Source organism: Lissotriton helveticus, chromosome 7, assembly GCF_964261635.1.
Source record: "Lissotriton helveticus chromosome 7, aLisHel1.1, whole genome shotgun sequence".
Taxonomy (NCBI): Eukaryota; Metazoa; Chordata; class Amphibia; order Caudata; family Salamandridae; genus Lissotriton; species Lissotriton helveticus.
In genome coordinates, this window is record NC_136068.1 from 1,554,144,705 (window position 1) to 1,554,166,030 (window position 21,326).

General features: G+C 50.8%; 1 protein-coding gene across 11 annotated transcripts in view; it reads right to left on the bottom strand.

Moving 5' to 3' along the window:
* PPP6R1 (protein phosphatase 6 regulatory subunit 1) overlaps nt 1–21,326 on the bottom strand; it is a 1,126,148-nt gene that overhangs the window by 709,181 nt on the left and 395,641 nt on the right. For all 11 annotated transcript variants that reach the window (XM_078655037.1, XM_078655034.1, XM_078655036.1 and 8 more), the window contains exon 10: nt 20,853–20,996. In XM_078655037.1, the coding sequence (XP_078511163.1) occupies nt 20,853–20,996 (144 nt within the window). The remainder of the gene's footprint in view (nt 1–20,852; nt 20,997–21,326) is intronic.

Genomic DNA, 21,326 nt, shown 5'->3' on the forward strand with positions numbered 1-21,326 from the left:
GGGCACGACAAACCATATACTAAGTAAATGGTATAAGGAAATCGATAGAAGGAATGGAGCTGTCCAGAGGCTGTAGGACCGCTGGGACTACGCTATCCTAACTTTAGGTAAGTAATAGGAGGCACACGGGACGCGGGTGCAGAGTGTGAACTCACACGCGGGATGCGTAACAACGTCTATGAACAGTACAGTTCAAGAAAAAGGTGAGTACGGACAATCCTGACTAGTTAGGACTAAAACGACTGTGAATCTGGACACTAGGAGAGTCACTCTACCCTTGAGCACCGAAATTGCTCTTGTTACCTCACCCATGGACTGCGGGTGCATAGGTGCGAAGTCGTGTCGGGTTTCTGCGTTGAAGTCTATGGAGCCTGGAAGACAAGATGCTGCAGGCGACCAGGAGGCAGCTGTCCGGTGTGATCCAAGGGTGGATCAGGGATGCTGAAGACCTGAAAGCAGAGGGGACAATGTTCAAAGTCACTAGCCAGTGACTGGGAGTGGAACCAGGAAGGAACCAGATGTCGTCGTCGCGATCAGGTGAAGAGTGGACGCTTGACTCTGCAGCCACGTGGACCAGGAGGTGTCTTCGATGACCAGGATGGAGGCACGAGCTGTCCCACGCAGGCTCTCGCTGTCGGCGGTGTCTGTTCCGGATTCGGCGTCAACAGGCCTTGGCAAAGGCAACCCACACGGTGAGTGGAAAAGGCGTCTGGTGCGGACTAGGAGAGTCCGGGATGCTCCTCTTTTGGAAGGGAGCAAGGGCCAGTCTGGAGCAACCAGAGCAGCAGTGTAGTTTTAAAAGTTCGTCGTCTAGGAGGCCACTAGCCAGCCGGCAAGTGACCAGACAACACGTCGAGCAGCAAAGAGGCAGAAGGGCCCCACGCAGATCTCGTGGAAGCTGGAGGGCTGCTCTTCAGTGCAGGAGCTGCTCGGGGCTGGGGCGTCTCAATCCCCAAAGCACTTGGTAGAGTTTTACCTCGGGAGTCGTGCTGAAAGCGAAGTGCAGGTTCTTTCAAGATGGCCGGTCCCACGTGTCTCGTCGCACCCACGGATCTCAGCTGTGCTGCAGATGTAAGTTGAGGTCGGAGAGGTCTGGGAATCCGGGTCTCGTCGGGCTCTGAAGTCTGGATCCTCGAGGGAAGACGACAAAGGGAAGCCACTGGGCGCTTGATGGTGCCTGCAATTGCAGGGTGGACACTCCTTGCCCACAAGGGAGATTCTTCAGTCTTCTGTGGAGCAGAACGTCGAAGTCCAGAGTTTCTTCTTGTAAAGTTGTTCAGGATAATCTAATTTGGAATGGGACCAGCTCCTACCTTTATTCTCCTAAAGGGGGGCTGCACTACGACTAGGTCCCTCCCATGGGTGGGACCAGGAAGGGGGGTGGTTACACCCCCTATCCTTTGTCCGGCTTCGCGCCAAAGCTGGGGCAGAGGTGACCCAGCAACTGGTTTGAACCGGTGTATGCACAGAGCACCTTGTGTGCCCCAGGCATGTCTCATTCCTTTCAGGCCTGTCCTACCCAATACACAAAATCCTGTCTGGGGTGGTGCTAGCACCTCCCAAGGCAGGAAACCCTTTGTCCAAGCCTCCCTCGCTGGAAGGACTCCCAGCAGCAGGAGGTCAGACTTGTGTCTGTGGTTGCAGCATCCATTTTGTGATGCTGAGGCTCGAGTTAACTTTAACCGAGGTTCAGAGTTACATACATGTCATGTCCCTCTAGAAGGGTGGAATGCTACCCCCGTCACCAGAATTGGCGAGGGGGTAGTATTCCAATTCGTATGACACCTTACTCGACATGTTTCGATAATGCTATACCAAAGTTAGCATTCAACCGCGAGGATTATAATGCACTTAAGAGTATATGGTATAGCGTTATCATGGAACAGCTATTAGGACTTGGTTCCGCAAGCTGCAGACGGGCTCAGCTCATGCCAGAGCACCATCTCACATAATTCCAAGCACTCTGCCTTCAGGATTGATAAGGCCTGCCATAGGAGTGACTGATAGGAGTATATGTGTCCATTTCAGGTTTAGATATAGGTATACTATATCTTCAGCAAAGGGTGATTACACCACCTTGCCCCAGCTGTCTTAGCAGCCAGTTGTGTCAGTTTTGGATGGCCAGCCAGGGGTGGCATAATACATGCTGCAGCCCCTGGTAGGCCCTGGGTACACCTCTTCCCTGGGTACCTAAGGTACACTGTACATGGACTGATGAGGTGGCCCAGTATCCAATTAGGTATGTACCCAAGGTACATGGAGTCCATTTTACAGAGAGAGATTAGTCTGGGGTCCTGAATAGCAGGGCCCCAGGCCAACTAGGTCGAAAACCAGCTAAACACTAGGCAAAAAGTTGGGGGTAACCATAGTCAGATATCCACCTTCCTACACATATGATATGGTTAGGTGACAAAGGGGAGGCAAAAAACTGATTTTATTGCACATTATTGTATTTGTTTGAGGCTCTGTGTTTGTTAAAAGAACTTGGGCTCTGCAAAGAATTTTTCCTGTTGGAAAGGTAGCCAGGCAGATCTACAGAATAGATATCAGGATACTATGATACCAGAAACCAATAATGGGTAAAAGAAAGCTCCCAACCACTCAGCACTGCACTGTTAAAAGAACCTCTAGTGAGGTCCAGCAAACTCTACTGAGCTATCTCACTGGGGCAATGGGGGCTAGAGTCAGGTACGTCCTGCGTTACCATCGAATCAGGAAAACATGATGCATTGGAGTCCTTGGAGACAAGGTCAAAGCCCAATGCATCTCGTAATGGTTGTATCCAACATTACTCTGAGTAAATTTTATTAAGTGACTCCGATTCCTCTTTGCAACCCCCCCGGAAAAAACAAAAAAAACAACTCCTATTGTTGAGTCAGAAGGGGATGACGTTAGTAAAAAGATACCCAAGACCCTGGCTCCCACTGCCACAAAACAGGGTAACCAAGGAAAAAATTGAACAGCCCCAAGATAAGGATCATGGGGAAGCAAGGATGAAGCCCCTTCGAAGAACTGAACCTTATGGCAATTATATAAAGAGTCTAACAGCTCTGGTTGAAAAACTACATCTTTATGTACGAACTTCATTAGATCAAATGGGTGCTAGATTAAACGTCATTGAAGCTTCTCTGACGGATTATATCGGTCAGGGAAAAAATGTAAAACCGGCATCTACTGACCCTAGAAATGTGTATAGTGGCAATAATGTTCAAAGTATGAACTCTAGCATGAGACAGGAGATCATCATTCCATTCATAGCAACAAGGCTGTAATACCTAGACTGAGTGTTTCCTCAGAAAATATTGAATCTGCCAGAAAAGATCTCCCTCAACAGAATATGATTAGTAACCGCGCCAATATTGTAGTGAATGAGGACGGGAAGAGGAGTGATACGGGGAAAGCCTTAGATACTAGGTTTAACCATCCCATTCAAACGCAACAGATGTAACAATCAATCAGGGGCTGTATCATCATTCCCAAACCATGACGTATTTAAAATAGACCAACAGCTAGATTTACCACCTGAGGCAACACCGTACATAATTATCTTGGCAAATGTACCAAAACGAGGGCCTCCGAAAAGGAAACTTGGGAAATGCTAAGAAATAAAACATTGCATTGGTTAGGCAGGAGGGTAGGGCCGATTAAACAACTATTAGCAGAGTTCAAGATGGCGAGGAAGGGTCCAGTGGGTTAGTAAGAGTGGGAAGATGCATCCAGGGGACTGCATTGTTCTAATGTTTAAAACACCCTTACTTGTGGAAAACAATTCTGTGGAAAGTTGGCAACAATCTTGTATCAGCTGAAGGGATTAATGTATTAGTTTCTTCTACCCCATACCCCCGACATATAGGGGCGCGAGAGAGAACAAGTTTAGAAATGAGACAATACAAAGTTATGGTTACAATCTACCGACTTTCAATAGGTTTACTACCCTCTCAGGTGTTGAATTAATAGATTGACTGGATCAACAATATCCTATATATTCTAGGACTCGGGTAGAACATACTATCCCTGGACCATCCTGTTTAGATATTACTATCATTTCTAGATCACAGGCTTTACACTCAATTACGAATCACCAATTTGACACCTAGATTCCCCAGCCCAAAAGAGAGCCAGTTAGTAGTGGCTCAGTATCACATAATTACGGAGAAAGAACTAGGAACCCTGGGGAACATGAAGAATGTGAAAGTTCAACTGGGGTTGACCATACATGATAGCAAACAGGCAGGAATTACTAACGAAATAACTTTGAATATTCTATTCTGGAATATAGTGGGCTTACGATCAAAAATTAGCAATGACTTATGGCTTGATTTTATTGGTAAAGTTCATGTGTTTTGTCTACAAGAGACTTGGCCACCACAGTAATACATACTGAAGAGTACAAGACTTATTTTACTCCTGCGATTCCCACTATTTCTGGAAGGGCTAAAGGAGGATTGATAGTTATTATTTCGAATCTCTTGAGGATCAAGGAAATAACTTTCACCAAGTCAGAATCTAACTTTCAAATCATAACCTTTAACGTGATTCAGCAAGAAAAGCTGATTGCAACCCTAAAAGAAATTAGTTTTGCCCTGCTGGAAATTCAGAATAAGTGTACCCAAAGTGGTTTTTTCACCTGCCAGGTGTTGAATCACCAGGGTCACGCCCTGATGTTCCAGCCACTGCCAGAGGTGCAGAGCCTTCTGGCATGGGGTCCACGACCCCACCCCGCCCTGTTTGTTGCAGTACCACATGGCGGTGGTGTTGTCCGTGAACACCTGCACTACACTCCCCCGGACAGAGGGGAGGAATCGCCCGCAGCTCCAGAAGGTTGATATGGAGCCGGGACTCCGCCGGAGACCAGAGGCCTCTGATCTCCGCCTCTCCCATGTGGCCCCCCCAGCCCTGGAGGGACGCGTCCGTCACAACTACGTGCTCCGGTTGGGGTAGGGAGAGGGATTTGCCGCTGACCCAATCACGGTCCGTGAGCCACCACTGCAATTGTTTTGCAGTGCCCTCTGAGATCAAGACATGGTCGGACAAGTTGCCCTGATGCTGGGCCCACTGAAACTTCAGGTCCCACTGCAGAGCCTGCATCCGCCACCTGGCGTGATGCACCAGAAGGATGCAGGAGGCCATCAGCCCCAGAAGCCGCAGCGTCAACCTGACCGAGACTCGGGATAACAGCTGAAAGATCGGAATCAGAGCCTGAATATCCCGAACCTGCTGGAGGATAAACCCGAAACTGCGCTGAGTCTAGAACCGCTCCGATGAAGAGGAGCTTCTGAGAGGGACACAGGTGTGACTTCGGCACATTGATGGAGAACCCCAGCAGGTGCAGGAGGTCGGCCGTAGTCTGGAGGTGGCTAACAACTGTCTGGGGCGAGCCCGCCTTCAACAACCAGTCATCGAGGTAGGGGGAAGACTGAAACCCCTAACCTGCGCAGATGAGCTGCGACCACCGCCATCACTTTCGTGAACACCCGTGGGGCACTGGTAAGGCCGAAGGGGAGCACGGTAAACTGAAAGTGCTCGTGGCCTACCGTGAACCGCAGGTAACGCCGGTGGGCTGGCAGGACAGGAATATGAAAATAAGTGTCCTGCAAGTCCAACGCTACCATCCAGTCTCCTGGGTCCAGGGCTACTAGGACCTGAGCCAGTGTCAGCATCTTGAACTTCTCCTGCCGGAGGAAGCCGTTGAGGTTTCACAGGTCCACGATAGGGCATAGGCCCCCTTTGCCCTTCTAGGGTACCAGAAAGTAGTGGGAGTAACAACCACACCCTACTTTTGGCCCAGGAACGCGCTCGATGGACCCCTTGACCAAGAGGGCTGTAACTTCCTCTCGGAGAAGTGCCAAGTGATCCCCCGACACGCGGTGGTACTGCGGTGGCATGGCTGGAGGGGTCACCTCCAAGGGGAGGGAGTAGCCCCTTCGGACGATTTGCAGCACCCACCTGTCCGATGTAACAGTGCTCCAGTGGAGATGGTGATGGCGAACCCTGCCCCCCACTGGCGTCACATGGGTCTGAAAGCTCGGACTATGAAGGTTTGAGGCGGATGCTGCAGGGGCAGGTGTGACCTGGCCGCGCCGTTGTCCCCGACCGCCGCCACGACGGTTTCCACGTAACCACCGCGCTGGACGGTAGTCTGCGGTCCGTGGCTGGCTGCACGTGTGGGGGGCGCCCCTTTCTTGGACGCGAAAGGCAGCCGATGGCTGGCGCGGGCCGAGAGGCACAAGGACTTGGCCGTAGCCCTCGAGTCCTTAAAGTGCTCAAGCGCATGGTCTGCCTTGTCGCCAAAGAGGCGACGGCCATGAAACGGCATGTCCATAAGAGTGTTCTGGACATCAGCCGAGAAGTTGGCGGACCTCAAGCAGGCGTGGCGACGAATCGCCACCGTCGTTGCCATCGCTCTGTCCAGTGAGTCCGTGGTATCCAGCCCACACCGGATGGAATACCGTGCCGCATCTCGACCCTCGGCAAGGGCTTGGGTGAGTTTAGTCCGGACCTCCTCCGGACATTGTGGCAGCACGTCCGCGACCGTGTCCCACAGAGAGTGGGTGTAGCGGCAAAAGAGGCATGCGGTGTTGACTGACCGCAATCCCAAACTCAGGGAGGAGAATACTTTCTTCCCGTACTGCTCATACCTCTTGGATTCCCAATCAGGGGGAGCTGTCAGGAATGCGGTCTAGAAGTTAGAGCCCTGGATGACCAGGCTCTCGGGGGTGGGGTGGGTGGACAGGAAAGCAGCGTCGCCCGGAGCCGGGCGGTGGCGTCTGGCCTCGTTCCTATCTACAGGCTGAACTGTAGCGGGCCTGGACCAGGTGCCCAGAAGAACGTCAGACAAGGCCTCATTAAACGGCTGCGGAGGCTCGGCCGAGCTTGCCTGCTGTTTAAGGACCTCAGTGAGGAGGTTAGTCCTCACGTCCGCGACGGGGAGCTCAAGGCTCAAGGCCTTGGCTGCCCGCGTCAGCACCACACTATAAGCAGCCCCCTCCTCCGTAGCCACGGTAGGAGCGGAGACAAAACCAGTGTCTGGCGAGGTGTCCAGACCACTGGCGTCCCCTAGCTCACCTGTCCAGTCCAGACAAGACTGGCACTCCCGTGCCAGAGGGTCTTCAGACCCCTCCCAATTTCCCTCACCACCCATCTCCTGAGACTCAGGACCAAAGGATGGGGCCGGGTCATAGAAGTAGAAATCTCCGGCGCCGGACTCGAATCGAGGGAGGGATCGGGGACGGCGCCGCCCGAAGGCGGCGCCAGGGGCGACACCCTGGAGGCAGACGCCGGCGAGGTCATGAGGTCGACCGGCGTCGACCCGGAACCGGATCCTGCGGCGCTTGGACCGAAGTCACCGGCGGCGTCGGGGCCAAAGCACCCGACGGCGTCAGGGCCGAAGCACCCGACCTGCTGGGACTCCCAGTCGGGGCCGCAGAGCCTGAAGGCGCCGCAGAGCCCGACGGAGGAGTGAGCGACCTCATGGCCGTGAGGAAGGCCTCAATCTCCTCCGGAGCCGCGCGGGCAGTGTCGCCCGAACCCCCGGCCGCGTCGGGGCGAGTCGGAAGAGCGATGACGTCTCTTTGACTTCTTGTGCTTACCCGAGGACCTCGAGCCCGAAGACCGTGGACGACTCCCAGAGTCATGGTGGCTCCGACCCCGCGACAGGTCCCTCGACCTCCTCGCGTACCGGGACCTCGATCGGCGCGGGGCCGACTGCCGGAGCTCGAGCCGCTTGAGGGACCGCTCCCGCCTAGGGATGTATGTATGTATGTATGTATGTAATTGGTTTTGTATAGCGCATAAATCACCAAAGGTCTCATAGCGCTGCAGAACAATCAGATAAAGAGGAAGAAGGAAGGTATGGAACATCTTGGTCAGAATAGCCAGGTTTTCAGGTTTTTTCTAAATGATTTATGAGTAGGATCACATCTGATGAATAAAGGAAGTGCGTTCTAAGTGGCGGGGCCAATTTTAGAGAAACTTCTGTCTCCCATTTCTGACTGTCCGGACTTTGGGGACTGTTAAAAGATGTTTATTAGATGATCTAAGAGTTCTTCCCGGACAGTAACCTCGGAGCTTTTGCATCAGGTACTGTGGACCCTGTCCATACAGAGATTTATGGACCAGGCAGCACACTTTAAATTTAATACGTTTTCTGATTGGCAGCCAATGTAGTTTTTTCAGGCATGGGGCTGAAGGGGTGCGGTGTGGGAGATCAAGGGTCAGTCTGGCCGCCGCATTCTGAAGAGTCTGAAGCTTGGTTAAGAAGCTTTCATTAACGTCCGCCAGCAGTGAATTGCCATAGTCCAGACGACTGATTATAAGCCCCTGGACAAGGGGTTTACGTGATGCCAGCGGTATCCATTTAAAGACCTTTCTGAGGTTACGCATCAGTCCAATGCTTGTATGCACGGTTTTATTTATGTGGCAGGCCATGGTCAGTTTATGGTCAATGGTTATACCTAGGTTTCTGATGGTGTTTTTTGGCGCCAGACACGAACCCAGGGACGTAGCCCACCATTCTTCTGACCAGATTTTGTTTGCCTTACCAAATAAAATGATTTCGGTTTTTCCTGCATTCAGCATGAGGTAGTTATTCGTCATCCATTCTTTAATTGACACCATACACTGTTTGAATCTGTGTTTAGTGTCTATGATATTAGGGCCCAGGGTGATAAGGATTTGGGTATCGTCGGCATATGAAACCGTTTCGAACCCATAATCCTTAATTATCTTGGCTAATGGAGATAAGTAGATATTGAATAACGTTGGGCTCAATATGGAGCCCTGCGGAACGCCTTTGTCATTTTCAACATAGTCAGATGAAAAAGGGCCAATTTTGATTCTAGATTTTCTGCCCGAGAGGTAGCTCTGGATCCACTTGTGGGCTAAACCCTCGACACCAAACCCACACAGCCTTTCCAAAAGGATGCAGTGTGAGATGGTGTTGAAGGCCGTCGACCGGTCCAGCAAGATCAAAATGGCTGATTGTTTCGTATCCAGAGCCCTGCGGATGTTATCAACTACCTCCAGAACAACAGTCTCCGTACTGTGGGCGGCTCTAAAGCCGGATTGTGACGGATCTAATAATTTATTATCTTCCAGATGTTTGGGATGATAGCTAACAGGTTGTTTGGGATCAGCGTTATTTTTTTTAATAATAGGTCTTACTGAGGCTTCTTTCCAGATTGCTGGAAAAGTGGCTAGTGCTAGTGATAAGTTAAAAATTGAACTTAGTTCAGTGATTAAGGCTGGAGCAATTTTAGCCAGAATTTGTGCTGATGCTGGATCACTAGGAGAGACAGATTTAGTTTTCCTCATTATATCTCCAATCTCTTCCTCAGATATAGTGTTAAATTCTTTTAAAATCTTGTGTGAGGGTATAAGTTCAGTGTGTTCAGAATTATCAGTGGTTGGGGCCCTGGTAGAAATGTTTGTAGCAGGAAAAGAGTTATGTAGATCATTGATTTTGTCTCTGAAGTAAAAAGGAAAGTGTGTCAGCCCATTCTTGGGATTCCATGATAGGGGGTTGACAGGCTGGAGGGTTCATAAATTCCCTTACTATTGAATAGAGTTCTTTGTGCGAATTTCCAGCTAGGATGATTTTCGTTCCCAGATAGGTTTTCTTTGCTAGTGCCATCTGGGCCATATACTCTTTATGTAGAGTCTTAAAATATAGTTTATCTACTTCTTCTTTTGTTTTGCGCCATTTGCGCTCAGCGGTCCTAGCAGCTAATTTAAATGGTTTAAGTTCTGGAGTAAACCAGGGTGATCGTTTGTTTGGGCACTTGATTCTCTGTTTTGGAGCTATAAGGTCTAGTGTCGCAGTAATTGCTATCTCGAGATCCGATGCCGCTTTATTTAAATCTGAGCTTTCATTCACAAGAGGGGGCGCGAAGGAGCATAAAAAGGAGTCTGTGTTTATTTTATTCCAAGCGCGGCTCATTTTTATCTCCTTTTGATGAGCAGATTTGGTTGACTTAATATTAATGGTAAATTTGATAATTGAATGGCTTCGGTAGAGAGTGGACATTGCCGTACATGCACGTGAGATGGGAGGGGATGTATGACATTACAACGCATGCTTTTACCACGCATGCCTTTACAACGCGGTTTTTACAACGAAAACCTTTACAACGCATAGCGCTTTGGGGTGCTGGATAGTGAATAGTTTAATTTACTATTCCAACTCCAGTCCCCATGGACACTAGGGAAGGTGTTGGATAGTAAATTAAACTTATTTCCTATCCTAGAGCGCCCCCCAGCGCAATGCGTTGTAATGGTTTGCGTTGTAAAAGTTGCGTCGTAAAGGCACTGCGTGGTAAAAGTTGCGTTGTAAAGGATGTTTCCCCCGCCTAGCCTTAGACGTCACGGCTCGACAGTCAGAGCAGGCCTTGTCGTCGTGGTCGAGGCCTAAGCAATGAAGACACCGGCGAAGGGGGTCGGTAACCGACATCAGTCGGTCGTAGTCGGCGCAGGGTTTGAACCCGGGCATCCCTACCGGCACCGTCGGGGTCGCGTACAGACTTCGAAATAGATCAAAAATGATCGAAAAAGGTTAGTCAAAAATTGACTAAGGGTACCACTTTTTCTGGATCGGCGCTTGCTGGTGCGGAAAAAAGAAGAACTGACGTCAGCGCGCGAGGGCGGCGTCTAAGTACTCCGGCGACGTCATCCCGGCGCCCACGACGCCGACGACGGACGCGGAGCCGCAGACGACGCCTACCGACGCGCAAGGGTACTGCTACGCAAAAGTTTCCGGATCCAGTCTGACGCCTGGGGATATTCTAAGGTAAGGAATCTAATACTAACCTGTTACTTTCAGATTGCTTCTTTCAAAAGGTCATCAACTCGCCACTGTCCCCACCCACTTCCGCCAGGCGTGTCATGGTATGTAATGTTCATCGTATATCACCTATTTGGCATTGAGAAGAGGTTAACTCCAGTGGGTCTATTCCATGTCCTGACTCCTGAGGTCCCCTTCTTACAAGACTACTAATGTGCGTTTTACAAACCCAGGCAAGACCGGACATATAACTCTTGGACTGTTACTGTCCTCAATCGCCCCCCCAAAAATCCTGTATTGGAGACTAGCCTTTTCTATAGTTACTGCCTCTTTATGGAACAGTCTCGCCCTTAATCTTACTTACTCCAATTCCATGAAGCTTTAAAGACTTGTTTTAGCAATAATACCATTACCCCCAGGTCCCTTATGACCTTGTCTCATTCATTAACTAAGCGGAGATAACCATCTCCTTACAGAAAAAAGACAAGAGGAATGCTGGGACCCTAATACTGCCCCTCCCACCGGAAGTACATAAGCAGTACTTGCCCAGCATCCCGCTTGTTCCTCTTTTCTGTCTGTTGACAGAATGGACTTGGATGTGCTGGTGCTGCTCCTGCTGGGCTGGAGTGGCGGTACTTCTCTTCACCCCCCGCCCGGCTGCCTGGCTGTGCAGGGTTTCCTGGACTGTCTCTCGGACTGCCGGGCTTGCTGGGAGTCAGTCTCTGTTCCTGCCCGATTCCTGCTTGGAACAGCTCTTTGCGGCTGGGGGGTGTGCTCCTGTTTCCATCCGGCTCGCGGGTGCGTCTTCCCGAGCCTGGCCGGGTGGGACGTGCCTCGCTTGCGATGTTCCTCGTGTCTCCTAGGATTCGAGCTGACAGGAGGGGAGAGGGGCTTGGTTCTGGCCCCCGCCCGAGGTGAGTCCCGATTGGCGGCTTTTTCTTATTTCTACCCCTGTCGCTTGTGCTACCGTCCCTGGGCACTCTTCGTGTGCGCGCCCACTCTGTCCGGAGCTCGTGACTTTGTCACTTGGTTCAGGAGACCGTGGGAGCTGCGGTCTGCTCCTCTGCCACAACAATGATGAATGTGTGTTTTTGCAGGTAGGGCACGTCTTCCTCTTCTTTCCTGATTTACAGCTTCTCTCTACATGATGCTGCAGTTGCCTATCCTGATGGCCTATTTCTGGTGACTGGATTCTCTCTACATGATGCTGCCGTTACCCTCCTGATGGCCTGTTTCTGGTGACTGGCGAGGGATTGCAAGTTTCCCTTCGACTTTCTTTGCACAGTCCTCTCGGATGTACCTATTAAGCTGTTCCTGGTTTTGGACCCTGCGCACCTTCGTGACTCGTGCGCTGCCTGCCGCCATGTTGAGTAAGCCTGTATTTTGTTTTCGGGGCAATCATGATCAGTTGTGGTTCCTGCTGGTTGTTGCCGCTGCGTGTTTTTTGTTGCGGTAGGAATGGCATCCTGGCGGCCCTACGGGTGCCGCGCTGGGTGCTCCTGGCTGCTCCTTCAGGTACTCCTGGGGCACCCGCTCCTAAAGGCAGCAGTTGGAGATGGAGATCCTGCATTCTGATTCTGGGATCGAGTCACGTGCTGCCGGAGGTGGGGGATCTTTCCTGGCCTCCCTGAGGTTTTTAATCAACAAATGATTGTAGTGTCTCCAGTCGCTGGTTCTGGTCCCGGCAGGAGGAGCTGGGCCATTCACCATGCTGGTCTCTCCTCCTGCGGGCGGCTGCCTCTCGCTCTTCGTTTTGGCCTTGACTGTCTCTGTCATGCTTGCCGTCATTATGGGCTCTTCTGGCGCCAGACCAATTTTTCTGTTGCTGGGGTCTTGCCTTGGTGTTTCGGGCATCGCTGCTGTGGCTCTGTTTTCCTTTACTGGGTCTGGCTCAGGCCCCCCCCCCCTCAACCCTGTGCTTGTTGTGCTGTGCGCTGGCTGTTGCCTGCCCGGTGGCACTCCGTCCCTGGGTGGTTGTGCCTTTGCTGGTTCGAGGCTGGTATGGGCGATGCCGTGCTGGGCCGTCGGTTGGGTTCCTCATGGTCCCCCGGGTCCATCTCGCTGGTTTCCCTGCCTGGTTCTCTTTGTTGGTGCTGGGTGTCTGAGCTGTCGTCCTGGGTGGTGCTGTGTTTCTGCCTCCCTTTTGGCGCAGTGGCCGCGGCTCTGGTGACTTCCTGGGGTTCCCTACTCTTGACGGTGGCTTGCTTCCCTGGGTGTTGCGGTTGGGACCATGGTCCTCCTGGGCCTGGGTGGCCGCCGTGCTCCTCGCCCTTGTTCTGGTATGGGCGGTTTTTTTCAGCTGCCCCCTCGCTGGTGCTTGCCCTCTCCTGGGCTTTTGGTCCTGCCGGGGTCTGCCCTCTCTTTCTGTTGTGCCTGCCCGGTCCTGCTTCTCGGTGTGTTCGCGGTACAGGATCTGTGGTCTGGACTCGGGGTGCTGGATCCGCGGTGTGGTGGTTCCCGGGGTTTGCGCATGTTGCGGCCTCCTTTTCCAGCGGCCGGGGTTTGTCCCGGTCCTCCTTTGTGCTGGGGTTTGCTTCGTGGGGGTTGGCTGGCAGGTTCCGTCTCCGTCTACCAGCCTTTTCCTTGCTGGGTGCTACTTTCCTGGTTGCTCCTGGCTCTGGCGCTCCCTTAGCTCTGTTGCTGGCTTCTGGGGTATCCTTGGCTTTGCCCTCATGTTCCCTGCTTTTGCTGCACCCCTGCTCCGCTTCATGTGTATTTGGCTTACTTTGGTGGGTCCTGGCCGCCCCTCCTGGTTCGGCCGTCTGTGCTGCTCGGTCTGGTTTGGGCCCCTGCTCTTCCTTTCCTTTGCACTCCCCTCCCCCGGGTGTGTTCCCTGTGGAGGTTTCCGTTTGATCCCTGGGGGTTTGTGCCTCTGCTGTTTGGGCCTGGCTGTCTTTCGCTGTTGCCCTGTCCTGGGCTCTGGCCCCTGTTTTCCCCTCTTCCGTACTGTAGTTGGGGTTCCGTCTGGGCTCTGGGGGCGGTTGCTCCCTGGAGGGGGTCCTGGTCTTGTCTGGTCCCCTTCCTGGGTGCCTGGCTGAGGTCCGCTGGGGCTTTTCTGGCTCCTGTGGGTTTTCTGGCACCTGTTGGTCGCTTTCTTCGGCCCTAAGTCCTTTCCTTTGCTCTCTCTGGCTTGCCGGCCTGGCTGTTCGTTCTGCTGGTGTCGGGCCCTGTCCTGGTGTGTCCTTCTGGTCCTGCTCCTGCTGACCGTTCTCTTCCCAGGTTTGCTTCTCCTGTGGTCGGTTGTCTGTGTCGCTACCTGGTCCTGGTGTCTCCGTTCTAGGCTGGTGGGGTTGCCCCGGTGCTCCTTCGTTGGCCCTCTTTCTGTTGCCTTGTCCGGGCCTGTGTGGGGTCCTGGTGTTCGGTGCTTCTGGGTTGGCTTTTCCGGGGTTGCCTCCTGTTGCTTCTGGCTTGCCGACTTCCTGCTGGTGTGGCGTGGCCTCTGGCGGTGCCTCTTTGGTTTACTGGCTGTGAGGTCTCTTCTCTGCCGGCAGTGGGGTGTGTTTGCCGGGCGTCCCCGGTTGTTTCCTGGTTTCGGTGTCCTGGCTCGCTCCGGTCTGCTTTTGCTTCTGCGAGTTCTGCTCTGATGTGGGTGCTTGCCCCCCCCCCCCTTCTCTTGTTGGGGTGAAGTTCTGTGGTGTTCGTCTTGGCCTCTGGGGCGTCCTCCCTCATGGCTGCGGGAGGTCCGGGGTCTGCTGCTGGTTGGCCCTCTGGCTTCTCTGCCTCCTCCGGGTTCCACTTGGTGGTTTTCTCTGGTTGTTTCTTCCAGCCTTCTTTGTGGTCTGGCGGTGGTGTGTTGGGTCTCTGTTGGCCTTCCAGCCCTTGCTTTGGTCTTTGTGCTGCATGGGCTCCTTCAGGGGGCTGGTTGGGCCTACGTGGGCAGGTTGCTTGGCTCTGGTCCTGGCTTCCTGGTTCCTTCTAGTTTGTTGCCCTGTTTCTTGGCTCCTCTCCGGTGTTGGCTGGCGTCGGGTCTGGTGGGTTTCTGGCCTGTGAGCTGTGTGCCTTGGGGCCTTTTCCGCTGCTCCTGCCCTTTCCGCGGGCTTGGCCGGGGTGTTGGGTGCCTGTGTGTTCCTCCACTGTGCTGGTGCATGTTTTTTTCTGCCCACTGTGGTTCTGCGGTTTCTTGCCTGGTTGTTTCCTAGTTTGGGGCTGCCGGTGGTTCACGTTGCCCTGGGCTTACGGCCTGCCATGTTTTCCCTCCCTCTGGGGTTGTGGGTTTTTGGGGTTGTCGCCGGTGGCTCCGTCCCCTCCCTGGCTGGGCCTGTTCAGTTCGGTTCCGGCTTGTTGGTTTCCGGTTTTTGTTGACCTCTGTTATTTGGTCCACTGCTGGTTCTTTCCGGGGGCTTCTCTGGCCTGTGATCTTTTGGGTTGTCATCCTCTGCCCCTGCTGGCCTGGGTTTGGTGGCTGTCCTGGTTCGGCTGGCCCCCTCCCCTGTGGGGCTTTTGGCCTCCTTCCCTATCCTTTTCGGCCTGGCCTCTTGCTGCAGCTCCTCCCTCTGGGTTGGGTGCGTGGTGGTTGACATTTGGTGGCCCTGGTGGTGCCTGCGTTTCTTTCATGGTTACTGGACCTCCTCTGCGGGGTTGAGTTGGCTTCCTCCTCTGTCCTCTCTGGGGGCCGGTTCGTTTGGTTTGGTGGGTTGGGCCCGTTTCTAGCCTGCGCTTCCCTCCTTCCTTGTTGGTCTGGGTGTTTATGCCTGAGCCCTGTTGGCCGGTCTTTGCGTCTTTCTTTAACCGTCTTCGTAGTGGTTGTGTCTGCTCGGTTTCTCTGAGGCTGTCAGGTACTGTGTGCCTTCCTGGTGGTTCTGGGCTGGGCTGCCTTGTCTGGTGGGTCCCTTGGCCGTGTCCTTTGGGTCTTTGCCCTGGTTGCCCTGTCTCAGGTTTGTCGGGTTTTTGGGCCTCCTTCTTGTGGCTCTGGCATTCAGTTTTTTTCTTGGTGGTCTTTGGTCCCTGCTGTTCTGTTCTGGGTTGCGGTCTGGTTGCTTCCTACAGTCCTCCCTTCCCTCCTTTTCGGTGCTCCCTTGGGTTGCTGCGTTTGTTGTGGTTTCCTGGGTGCGTCTGTGGGTTTGGAAGGCCGGTTTTCTGCTTTGGTATACTCCACTTTGTTAATGAATGGGACGAGGACATAAGGGACCTGGGGGTAATGCTCTATTACTTACCGGTAATCTTCATTACTCCGGGTCCCGTTGTCCTCGTCCCCTTCATACGCCTTCCCTCCCGCCTGGGCGGCCGACCTTCCTATTTGGGCTTGGTTGTAAAGGCGGGATGCTGGGTAAGTACTGCTTATGTACTCCCGGTGGTAGGGGCAATATTAGGGTCCCAGCATTCCTCTTGTCTTTTTTTCTGTCGAGAGATGGTTATCACCACTTTGGTAATGAATGGGACGAGGACAACGGGACCCGGATTAATGAAGATTACCAGTAAGTAATAGAGCATTTTACTGTAACTTAACATCTTACGGTATTTGTAACTTAGGTCAGCCAAGCGCAAGGAAGCCCAAAGGCAACTGCATGTTTCACAAACCGAATAATAATAGTGGTAATAATAATAATAATAATAATAATAAGAAGAATAATAGTGTGGAAAGGACACCGTACCTGCCATAGATAAGCGGCATCCTCGCGCGGGGAGGGGTCCGTCTGACATAGATAATGCCTTGTTCCCTCTCCATAGGTGTTCTTCTCTATCTCTCCCACTGCAGGGTTGCCGAAGCCAGAAACCGGAAGACCGACACCCGGATGCAGTTCAACCTGAACCCGGAAGTCCCGCCCCCGACTACAACCCGGAAGGAATAAAAACCAACGAACCACAACGAAGGGCGTTCCAACCCGCGGACTTGTGGCAGGAGGCAGCAAGGAAGGAACCGGAGCTGAGAGGCAGAGGAGAGGAGCCGGAGCTCCAACCGGAAGACGTGGAGGAGGACGCCGACGGCGACGTGTGGTCTGAGGACTGGTGGAGTCCTCAGGAGGTTGCTGGAGAGCGGCCGCAACTCACCAGGGAGTTGCGGCGGGCCACGTGAGTACCCGTCATCCGTCTCCGTGTGCCGTTTGTAGATAGTTGTAATTAAGTGTAAATAATATAGCGCTGCACCTACTAGAACACGAGAGCACTGTATATATAGTTATAGATAGGCCCCCACCTTCCCACACCTCGAGCACCCTGTCAACCCTTGGTCTTCCCTTCTATTCTTCGGCCTCTTTCACCTCCCCGTCATACCCGTCCCTCACTTTCCACTTTCTGTGTCTCCACCTCCTGGTGTCGGTGATAGTTGTACAGACCGAGAGGAGTGAAAGACTAACGGTCCTCTATTATCTTTTCTCTCGCCCCAAACGTCCGAGGCTCACCGGCAGAAGTCAAAGACCCACGGCATTACAGAGAGGGAAGCTTTAACCTACCCGGAGGACGTCAGGACCAGCCGGAGCCCCTCCGTTACCCCACCGACCGGAAACCTTCTCTACCTCTGGTTCCCCAGGAGAACTCCATCGATTACCTTTTGTTCAGAGACTTATAAGCCATCCCTACCTGTACCTTCAATAAACCTCGCTCAACATAGCACACTATATCTGGCCTCCCCGCCTGTTATTCCGGCCCGCCGAATCCCACACCCCACAAATAGATTAGTGTAAGGCTAGGGTTGAAATCAAAAATCAGGATACCAGACAGATGTAGTAAGAGCAGGGAAACAAGAGTGACATTTTTCTTAAATAGGGTTCTGAGCACCAAACACTGCTTTGTTGTACTTTTTTAAATACAAATTGTATTCATGCTTTTCAAAAATATCACACATAAAGCAAAATCTCATACTTATTAAAAAAAATAAAAATGAAAGAAATAATAGCTTCTGATTGAAATGTTCCAGCACGGTTCAAGAGGGGAACTGTTTCCACAGAAGAAGAAACAATACCTCCTGTATAAGGTTTTTCTAGCCCATTTTCTGGAGTTCACTAACTAGTGGCTTACTTTTTGTACTAATCCAATGATCACCTTCTCAGTAGCTGAGCTACCCGATTGAATCATACCTCTCAAAATTCATTTTTCAGAGACTGGGAGAGTAGCAAGACTGCCTTGTGAGCATTAACACAGTTACGAAATGCCTTGTTTTGTATGGGCACCCCGAGGTTTTGAAATTATGCTGCTGGTTTTTCAAGTCTGAGAGTGCATTGAGGTCTGCTAACTAGGCCTCAGTGCCCTTACCCTTAAAGAAGTATGTCAAATGTGTTCCTTGGCTCCTACCCAACTAGCTAAGCTAATTTACCTGCAAGTCCCTAGTAAATGGTAGTCAGGTTATGTAAGGTAGAGAGACACCTCAGGGACTGCAGCACTGGTTTGCCACCCTGGGGGTGACCAGAGTAAAACGAGGCTTGCCACTGCAGTCCGAAAGTGCAGTTTTGAACTGCTATTCAAAAACTATTGCTAAGTCCACTCTTCCCCCAAAAACATGTAGAAGTCACCCCTTTGGTAGGCCTAGCGAGTTCGAAGGTACAGTGTAGCATATTTCAGGAGCAGAACATGTACTCTACATGAAAACTGTTTTTACTGTGGAAAGACTTGGTCACCCCATTGGCAGGAGCAGGGTTACATGCTGGGGGTCGCCTAAAAAAAAAAAAAAAGCTTCAGGAGATTTGGTTTCAACCGCAACACCAGGCGACTGGTAGTCTGGTGGCGACTGGACTTCAGCTAGACTGGAAAGGACCTTGTGGGACGTTAAACCATGTGTCCAGGTTCAACTCATTACCTTCGTGGACTGAGGAATCCCTGCAGGAAGACCCCCATCGATCACGTTGCATCCTTAAGCATCTCCAAGCATCCTTTAACCAATGCATTATGGCCACTTCTGTAGGAATCCATTGAAAGGGGATAAAGTGACTGGAACTGCAGGAAGCCTGCTACTTCTGAGGTGGTAACTGTTTGTGAGGGTCCCCCTGACTGGTTCCCTGCCAGAGTTGGTCACTACAATTAACTCTAACCAACTGCATTACAACTTGCCCAACTTTTTGCTCAAAAACTATCCAAGTGTCAAATTTGTTGAATTTTAAAATGCTGGTTTGCAGTTGAATGAAATGATGCAATTAACTATATCTAGTACATTCGACATATCTGGAACCCTCCTGTGGATCCTTTTTGTTGTGGGGTCTAAAAACAGTCTTTTTTTATTGGTGCCAGATTTCTTTGGTGTTTTGTAGATTCCTTCAATTGTTTAGGTTCCATTTAAATGCTTTACACCTGTTCCTTTGTGTAAGTAAGCCTTGCTGCTTAGAGCCACAGATACCAAGGTTTGAGCTAAAGTTTTGACAAACGAAACCTAAGGGTCCTAAAAAGATTGCAGAGTATTACACGGTGAGGTCCACATCCAAATCATATAATACACCCATTTACTTGCAAACACCATCTAAATTCGCCCCAATGTCCACCTACTTCCATTGCTTTCCTCCATCTGGACTACCTCTTCCTTTCATGACCTACGAACATCTGAATTCCTTTGCACTTATGTGGGGGCTAGCTGGCCTCAAACAAATTAGACAGCACAGCTGCCAGAAACTTGCATCTGCTCCGGGGGATAGCGAGACTCTGACCCTTAAATAATATGTAAATCAGTCCCAAAATGTCTACATTGCAGACCAAACAATGCGAACATCAGAGTCTGATGTAGAAGCAAGACTACTTGCCGGCAGTTTTTGATTCACTGACATTGAAAGTTACGTCAATGTTGTGTGCTTGGCTATTGGTGGTCACATTGTACCATATCTCGATATGCAAGAGTCTTTTATGATCTCCTATGTTCAGTATTAGAGGGAGCCGAAGAAGCTCGTCCCTCAGCCCTCCAGATGTTTGAGAACGGTCCTTTACTTTACTTCGATACTTCATGGCTTCTGCTCTTTTAGCACAGACCTAATATTTGTTTCTGTTCTTCAGTGTCCTGCAAGAAATAGACATTGTCTAAGAAAAAAAGACATTCTTTCAGAGTGTGTAAGCCTGTGGAGAGACTACATACAGGGGGGTTCCATCCTTTTCAGTCTTCTTCCAAGAGAATGGCACTTCACGAAAACCAAAGACATCCCGCAGAAAAGGAGGAAAATGCATGCGAAGTTGTTTTTTAAAAAGAAGGAACATTTGGAAAATTCCTGCTGCTTGTAAATTGAGTGAAATTAAAAAAAGGGCAGCTTAAAAAAAAAGAAAAGATATTTCAGGAAAAGTCAAACAAGGAAGAGCCAAGGGTGGAAGCATTCTGTTCACATCAGCTGGAAAAAATATTTAATGTAAGAGTTATGGAAACCCATCATGGGATACTGGTTCTGTTTTCTAATTACTTGTGTCTGTGACAGTTTTCAGACTCGGGATGCTGCATTCCTTCTGGCAAAATTTGCCTATTTTACCTTAAATTGAGGGGGTGGGAATGTAAACGTTAGATGCTTACTTTTTAATACAAGAGGGACTAGATGAGGTGTCTAGTTGATGGTCAAACTCTGCATTTATTAGTCTCCGACTTTACTGAGCACAGTTGTGCCCAATGATCACTAAGTGCAAGGCCTGCTCTTTGGCCAGGCCGTGCATTTAGGCCCTGTACTTGGCACACCTAGTAAACATGGTCTGAGGCCATACTCTAAGAGCAGAGGCCAGTTCTGCATACAATATACCATTCCAACAGCATACTGGTCAAGGCCATCAGCTGTGCTTGATAGGCCGCAGTTTAGAACCTGTGAACAAGCCCTCCTTTCTCAAAACTGCACTGGAAGTTTACAGGATGCCAGTCAACTCCACTAGGCACAACAAAGTACCTCTTCCCATAAGGCTTATTGTGCAGTAAAGTAGCCACTGTGTATATTTGACCGGCCCAAAGACCATTGCAAACTCCGAGAACTGAAGCCTAAAGGATCCTCAGCCTGAATGTGTTCTCATAAATAGAAACACTACAAACACATGCTCTAGATTTCCTATACACATGTGGGGAAACAAAGAATCAGTTTGTGAGTCTTTACTAACCAAGAGTTCCAAAAGCTATATTGGTGAATTAAGGCAAAAGTAAGTTTTTCTGACTTAAGTGCTACTTTCAACAGTCCCCGCTTCTTCAAAGTGTACTTACATGTTTGACAAGATGGCTCTCCTTCTCAGCTACAGGTGTGTCCTCATCAGACTCCATTGCTGGCGCCATGTTTAGAATGGTACTAACACAGGCTTCTACTTGTGAATGAAGGAAGTTGTTGTACACGTAGTGAAAATACAAGTCCTAGAATGATACAGTTAATTGGAGAAAAAAAAACTGCATTATTGTTTTAGAGACAAAATATAAAAATTACAACCAACTAGTTGCATCAGAGTTGCTCTTCATAATACCATCATGCTAGGTTTTTATATTAACAAATCTGCACGTAACAGAAAAAAAGCATAAAACATTAAAACATTTGCTTTGAAATAACGAGTTGTGGTTGCAAACAATGGGGGTCTGTTACTTTCTAGAATACCAAACATGCTGTGCAATACATTTTGGCACTTCCTCTGTGGTTCTTGAGCACGCGTCCAGCATACTTGCACGCACCAAACAGTCTGGGGTCGTACT